Source organism: Etheostoma spectabile, chromosome 1 (assembly GCF_008692095.1).
Source record: "Etheostoma spectabile isolate EspeVRDwgs_2016 chromosome 1, UIUC_Espe_1.0, whole genome shotgun sequence".
In the NCBI taxonomy this organism is placed as follows: Eukaryota; Metazoa; Chordata; class Actinopteri; order Perciformes; family Percidae; genus Etheostoma; species Etheostoma spectabile.
Window position 1 is genome coordinate 15814400 of NC_045733.1, and position 7898 is coordinate 15822297.

Consider the following 7898-nt stretch of genomic DNA (forward strand, 5'->3'; position numbering starts at 1 on the left):
TGTATTTTAAGAAAGAACATTTATTTATTTACAAAACATTATTCATTCACAAAGAAAATGAGTGTCCTTAAAAAGGTTGGATTTTCCAATTTTTTTTAATTAAGGCATTAAGATCAATTTCCAATAGATGTTTTTTTATTCCTCTTTTCCAACTTTAGCATTGGCGTGAAAACTTATTCTACCCACTATAGCTCTCACACAGTTCCCTATTTCAGGAAACACAGACTTTTTGTCAGTGCCACACGCACTGACATGCACGCACAGCCGGGTTGGCTAGTAAAACACAAACGTCGGGACGCCATCACTCCACTATAGCTTTACATTTGTTTACTGCTATATTATTGTTTTAAAATGTTGAGAAAAGAAAAAGCAATGATTGCCAGTAACAACAGAGCTGATAAGTGTGTGTGTGTGTGTGTGTGTGTGTATGTGTATGTGGATGGGTATGTGTATGTGTATGTGTCATGTGTGTTGTGTGTGTGTGTGTGTGTGTGTGTGTGTGTGTGTGTGTGTGTGTGTTCTTACAAGCGAGGTAGAGGCAGCAGGGTGGCTGTATGGATACCACCACACCGTCCTGTAGATGTTGATGTATTGGACAAACAAGGCCACCAGCAAATAAAGAAAGAGCAGGAACTCAAACAACAGGCTGCTGTCCAAAGGCAGCTCGGGAATCCTTGAGTGACGGACCGGCTCCGGAGTAATGAGGGCCGAAATAGGGGGTGCAGACAGACCTACCACGTTACTGCTCCTGAAAGAAGCCATACAAACATAAATTCAAACAATTTAGACAAAGAGCAATGTTTGTGTCACATCACAGCTGCTGCACTTTCCTACTTCTCAAACATTAACTGTGAGAGCTCCAGTACCACCTACAAGGCTCTGCATGGATCTCTTTTTTGGAGTAAATATCATCCCAACCCAATCAGTAACCAAGTGAAACAACTCTAGTGGGGCGCACGCTCTTTCTGGGTGAGCTAGAGGTCGCCCCAGGGTAAGATATTTTTTAAACTGTTTAAATTTAAATTATGCCCTTCAAGCATGCATACTCGATTTGGCTGCCTGATCTTCAAATTCCTCGTATGTGTCTTCATACCTGATCAATAAAGCTGATTCTGATCTACTGGTTTTGCTTCATTAGTCTTTTAAGTGAAATGTGAAGAAATTGTGAAAGAGGTCCATCACAGTCCAATGTGAAGTGTTCAAATGTCTTGTTTTAAGCACTTAAATCTCATAAAACAAAAAATATTCAAATGAGAAGCTGAAACCAGAGAATGTTCAATCCATAATCAAAATATTTCTGATTAAAATGTATGTGGTTCGATCAATCAATTAATCGTTCAGCACTAGGTAGAATGACCAACATAACATTAGTTAATACTAATTTAATATAAAAGGCTGACGATACTACGGAACTTTTGTAGCATGTCTGAATATAGTTTCTGAAACTATTTCCATCCAAGTGGACAACAAAGAGCAGTAAAGCTTTTTATTTTTTCAAAATCTACAGTGTAAAGTGTATTGAGAATTTAAATTTGGATACATAACTATCATTTCTATGTAATGATTGTGTTTTATTGTGGCAAGCAGAAACCATTATCTCCAAGGACGGACCTTGTATACCCAATGTATCATTTCAAATGTAGCAGCTTCAGGTTGTCTGATTAAGAAACAATAAGTTACAGTGTCCCACTCAGGGAGGTGTTTGATGGACTGAATACAAACTGTCTGTATGACAAAGTTTTATGCACATTTAGACATTTAGTTGCCTATTGCAAATGTGACAATAAAACTCAAAAGACTCTCTGGTTTGTGAGCCTTTAACAGAAATTCCCACCACATAAATCAGTGTTGGTCTACAGACTGATTTTAAGAAAAAACATTTCAATTCAGTATAACGGGTGATTGATGGATGAATGAATGAATTTATTGGTCGTAACTAAAGGGTAGGCTCAGAAGCTTCAGCTTACATCAGGCCCACCCTTCTCACGTTTTTAAGAGTAACAAACACATTGTCAAGGAAAAACAATTAACAAGACAAGAAAGATTAAATAAATTATCCCCAAAAAATAAAGCATACAGTATATGGATACATACAGTGTGTTTGCATATGCATGCATACACTTACCTACGTATACATACGTACACGCCTACATAAACCCATAAGGGTCAGTACTTATATACAGTACACTGCCACCCTATGATGAATAATATCCTAAGAAATTATGATAACCATAATGATATTTATCATCATCACTATTATTGACATTCTCACACAATAATACTACTCAATTTCTATACTTACCTAGTATCATATTTTTGAACCTTTTTTTAATTTTAATTTTTTATTTGAAGACATTCCATAATGCGTTCCATAACTTGAACATATGGTGTGTGCTCACCTGCTCCTGAGGCCTATACCATTGCCAAGGTTGCTTCCAACCAGAGTCTGCAGGGACGGCAGAGCAGAGCGACTTAGCTGCTGTCTGCTGGGACCCCTGCGACCTCCTGGCATGGTCGCCAGTTACCGTGGCAACCACGGACGCCGTCCACCAACCAACAGCCACTGGCACTCCTGCCCTTCTCGTCAATGAGCCACCATGTACAGCGAGACCACTGAGGAGGAAAACCGAAAGACAAGACAGAGTCAGAACAAGAAAAGCACACAGATTATCAAAAATACAAGTCACATGTAGAGACGGGGGGAAACAACTAAAAACCAACAAACCTGAGGCCTAATCAACAACGCCCTGGAGTCAAATTAAATATAGTTATATAGATTTGTACACATTTAGTAAGTAAACAGTAGTAAAGATAATTTGGGAAATTATATTTGAACACTGCGCTGGTGCTCCAGGTTTTCAAATGAGAAGGTTTTTTCCTTTCTGATATTATTTTAAAAACTGACATACTATTATTCTATACAGCGTGATCCACTTTAATAGAACATTTTGGCAAGCCTTGTAATGTTCCTGCTAGGCCTGCACAATTCAGGGAAAAATATGAATCACGATTTATTGCACACAAGAACCATGACAAAACAAAACAAATTGGCAGTATCAAACAGATTTTTGGGCACCTATAGCTCATTGCACATCACCACAACCCTGTAAACATAGAGGCTTCAATCAAGAGAAGGGAGAGCATTGCAGCGCTTTAAAACCTATTTTGTACAGTCTATGTTTAAAACTCACAGAAGAAAGTAGTAGTGTTTGTGATGCAGTCGACTCGTAAAATTAAATGAGAATCAAAGTCATTATAATTTGATTTTTTTTTTTCTTTAATCAAAGTTATTTAAAAATTAAATCAAGATTGTGATTTTATATCGATTTATCGTGCAGGTCTAGTTCCTGATATGCAATACAAACTTAAAATACTGAGCTTTAGGTTAGACATATTCTACCACCACCACTGGCGGTAATGAAAAATAGAGCAAACGGATCTCTATCACCGTTGAATCACTTGGTTTAAACGTAGAAAACAGAGTTAAGGTGTGTCCTTAAAAAAGCCAACAACAAAACTTTAGCATGAGACTTCTGCACTTTGAAAAATACAAACACATTCATGTTCATTCATTCATGGCAATGTCAATATTGTACCATTTGTCCGTTTGGCCCTGCTTTTATCTGCCTTCATCAAACCTACTTCAGGGGAAAGGAATGACATGTCATCCCGACATAAACTAAGTCAACAATACATTTCAACCCTCACAAACCTGCCAGGAAGTTATTAAGCAGAGATTGTGAGCCACTCATATCCTAGTGTATCTATCTTGTTCTACAATCAGTTTAGTTCATTTGATAGTCTAAAAAAAATCAAACTTGCATACACACACTGACTCAGAGTACTTAGTTTTCCCCGCAGAGGTTTCACTTCTTAGAAAAAGATCCACTTATTACTACAGCTACCAAATCAGAGAACCCCCCCCCAAAGCTTTGCTGGTGACAACACAGAGCCGTCACCAAATTGACAACTACCCAGAGTAGTACACCCTTTTACATGCAGACTACCTGCTGAAGCCCGTATTGGGAAACGTTTGCCTGGAGGTGTTTGCAGAGGCAATGACAACTTACCAAGTGTATGTCGACATGAAATGACTAATGAGGGGTATTCACTTAATCGCCAATTCATCTTTAGAGGGATTTGCATCCGTGCTAGAACTGTCAGCAGACACTTTCATTAAGACTGTTGTGATGGAAAAATTACCTTTAACCATCATTTCATATATCCTTCTGTAGTATTTATATAATCACATTATTATTCATATTATTCATTTACTATGTTTTTGTGTGAAATGAACTTCAGTTTATTTTTGTATGTGTCCTTCCTGAAAGCAGAGTCACAGCCTTCACTTACTAAATTACCAGTTGAAAGTTGGTGCCCTGAAGTCTGAAAAACACAGTTGTCAGCTAAGTTTATCAATAAAGGGTGCAGAGTCAGGGACATTTTCACGTTTTACTAGACCAAACAACACCAGGTTGTTTCCGCAGCTAAGATAAAGGACTGCTACGGACTCTGAGGATGGGGGGACAGATAATGACGTAGAAACGGCTCCAACTTGTTCCATGTTATGATTAATTGTTTTGTTAAGATTAGGCATGTTCCCAAACAAGATCTCCTCCTGCTGGGGAGAATGAGTATAAGACTATGATGTTTTTGTTTAATGGGGTTCAGACACTCCTGCATTGTGGATTCTGTAAAACTTTGTTTTTTCACACCCTATCATAGCAGGAAAAGCACAGGTGTAACTTATAACGTTAACGATTCTCCATTTTAGGTACGCCACGTTGTGAGCCAGCATAAACAATAACTCTTGAACTCTTGATGGAATGCAGCCATTAGCCTAATTATGTTGATTTTAGAATACACCTGGACTTCTAGAACATGTCAAACCAGCTGTTGTTAATAAGACTGATTAGCTCTTACTTTGTCTCACTCTAAAAAACATTTCCACACTCATTTCCTTATCATAGACATGCAAACCCGTCTAGCCCAGCTGTGGAAGGTTAGGGTTGATTTATTGCAAAGATGACCTGCTTAGTGATTTTTTTTCTTTTCTTAACACTTTTGGTTTACACTCAAAAAGCTATCTGCTTTTTTATTTACACTCTATTTTTTTTTTGTTATCAATACACTGTGTAGCGCTACAACAAAGTTTGTTATGGTTAATTATTACGTTAACTCAAAGTTTTAATGTTAAATAGGATAAATAATACAAAGGTCTAGAACATTGTTAATGAGAGACAGTTGGCCTGAGGAGACCCGCATAGTTTAATTATTTGATTTTCATGTTTGTATGTTATTTACAATAAAGAAAAGACGGACAGGAATACGATAAGAGGTACTATATCAATGGATGTTGATTTGTTTGTTACAAGTTGATGTGACATGGCAAGTTGATTTGTTGCACAGTGAGATGGTTTAAAACTACAAGCTGAGAGAACTAGGACTACAACCAACAATTATTTCCGTTATCAATTAATCGGCCAATTATTTTCTTGATTCATCAATTATGAGTAGTTTTATCTCCAAAATGTTTGAAAATAGTTCCGATGCCCTTGATTTATTCACAAAACTTACAGAAATATTCTGTTTACTACCATGTGTGACCAAGAAAAGCAACAGATCTTCATGTGGGAGAAATTGGAACCGGCAGATGTTAGAATGAAACAAATTAACGATTATGAAAATATTTGACGATTCATTTCCTGTTGTTTGGCTAAGTGATTATACGGAAAGATAAACACGTCATGTTGTGGAAATGTATATTTGATATATGGTGGCTTTCCAATCTTAACTTGCTAGCTAAAAAAAGTGTTGAATCAACAGAAAAATAATTGTAAACTATTTTTTCCCCCAAAAAAATGTGGTTCCACCTTCTCAAATTTGCTCCTATTCTTTATCTTATTTCATTGTAAACTGGATACTTTGGGATTTTGAACACCTGGTTGGGCAAAACAAGCAATTTAAAAGATGTCAATTGGACTCAGAGACTTGTAATTGACATTTTCCTACTATTTTGTGACACTTGGAGAAAAATTTAAAACTTAATTTATCCAGAAAATATGCATCAGATTAATCTACAATGTAAGCTAAGTAATTAAGAAGTCAAATAAGTCCCATTGGTGCTTGTGTAGTTGTAACTGAATGCCATAAAATACTACTGTATCATTTTTCTTATAGTCACTGCTCAGTGGGTGAAAGTAGTCCCACCCCCCTTCATCAGCCAGTGATAGGCCCCTAAAACGAAACACAAACCAGAGTCAGATAACATCCAACCTCAGTGTGTATCAACATTTCCTTTATGCTCAGCACCATGATGGAGATGATAGTACTGCATGCTCTGTGGTCAGTATGCAGTTCCAATATTTATGAATCTTCAACAGGAAACAGCCGTTAAAACAAACACAAACACACGCACACGTACAGCAAGGCACCAAAATTACAGATGAAAGTCAAAAGTGAAAACAGGAACTGTAATTTGCAAATTAACTACAGTGGAGGGATTACAGGATGGTATTTTGTGAAAGGACACGCTTATAGTTTTCAACGCAAGTCCTTTAAAAAAAAATGTTCAAAAGCAGTGGGGGCAACTAAACTAAGTACATGTTCCTCAAGTAGCTACTGTATTAAGTACACATGTATGTAAGTACACATTTGAGGTACTTGCACTTTAGTTAAGTATTTTTCATGTTACACTACTTTATACTTTTACTGCACCACATCTTAGAGACAAATGTTGTAGATCTTACTACACTACATTTTGTCTCATAGCCTGTTGTTTTCATCCTCTTCCTGTCCAGTGAAAACCACACATCTCCAAATTCGGAGGTTATGAATGTTTGCGATAAACTTTAGAATAATTTGAATTAACAACGAAAAAAAACATTTGGATAAAATGCATCGTCACAAAGCTGAAAAAACAGGGCTGTTTTTTTCGAAACTCATGAAATGTTGACTGTCCTGGTTCTCACAGGACAGCGATGCTACAAACAAGATGACCATTACAAAATATGATGCATTGCTGTAGATTAAAACTACCCAACAGTATAAAATGACTTAAAATTAGCACAACGTTACACACCTGACGTTACAACAGTAAAACGCAACATACACATTCATAAAATACTCCCAGGGAACATTTTACTGCACAGTGACTAGGTCTACTTTTACTTTTGATATCTTAGCCAAGAAGCTACAGTTTTTAGACTAGAATGCGGGACTTGTAATGTTAACGTGCATGTAGCGTCAGTGGGAGTATTTTCACGGTGTGGTCTTAGTGCTTTTTTTAACACTTTTTTCACCACTGTCAACAGACAACTAACAAAGGTGAGGAACGTCTGTTTAAAATGAAGCTGTGTTGAGCTGAAGTGTTTGTTGGACTGTTTTTGTTGTTGTGCAAAGACTTGCTAAGACATGCGCTAAAGCAGCCTGTCTGAATCATGACACCAGGCAGCAGCGTTGTCATGTTGTACACCGAAACACATTGAAACTTGTGAGCACACTTTAACAAACGTTAAAACATAAATATGTAGTTAAGCTTGTAGGTTACGCTAGCTGTTAGCTTGCAGTTTTTAAGCCACGATAGTTTTTGCATTAAATCTCCGTAAAGCCATCCTTACTCACACAACACACGGGGGGAAGAAGTGAACAAGGATGCATCAGTCAGATATGTGGCTTCCAGCCTGACGAGTCCAGACAGCACCTAGCATTTTTCTCCGCCTTCCAGCTTCAGTATTCCCGGCTGCACTGGTATGGCGACGGGCTACGACAAGGCTGGAGGGTCGCTTTCTCCCCGGGTGAACACATAAAAACGGCTTTAAAAGTTAGCCCCGGGCTTCAGAAGCAACAGTGTAAATGCGTTGCACAGAGACCGACGTGGCAAAGCCGCACCGCCTCTC

At 37.7% G+C, this 7898-nt stretch overlaps 1 protein-coding gene across 1 annotated transcript in view; it reads right to left on the reverse strand.

The window, feature by feature from the left end:
- tmem39a (transmembrane protein 39A) overlaps nucleotides 1-7892 on the reverse strand; it is a 16698-nt gene extending 8806 nt beyond the window's left edge. The window contains exons 1-3 of the mRNA XM_032502031.1: nucleotides 7624-7892; nucleotides 2400-2613; nucleotides 526-748 (exon numbers count right to left, since the gene is read on the reverse strand). Of these exons, the coding sequence (XP_032357922.1) occupies nucleotides 526-748; nucleotides 2400-2512 (336 nt within the window). The 5' untranslated portion in view covers nucleotides 2513-2613; nucleotides 7624-7892. The remainder of the gene's footprint in view (nucleotides 1-525; nucleotides 749-2399; nucleotides 2614-7623) is intronic.
- Nucleotides 7893-7898: the final 6 nt, after the last annotated feature.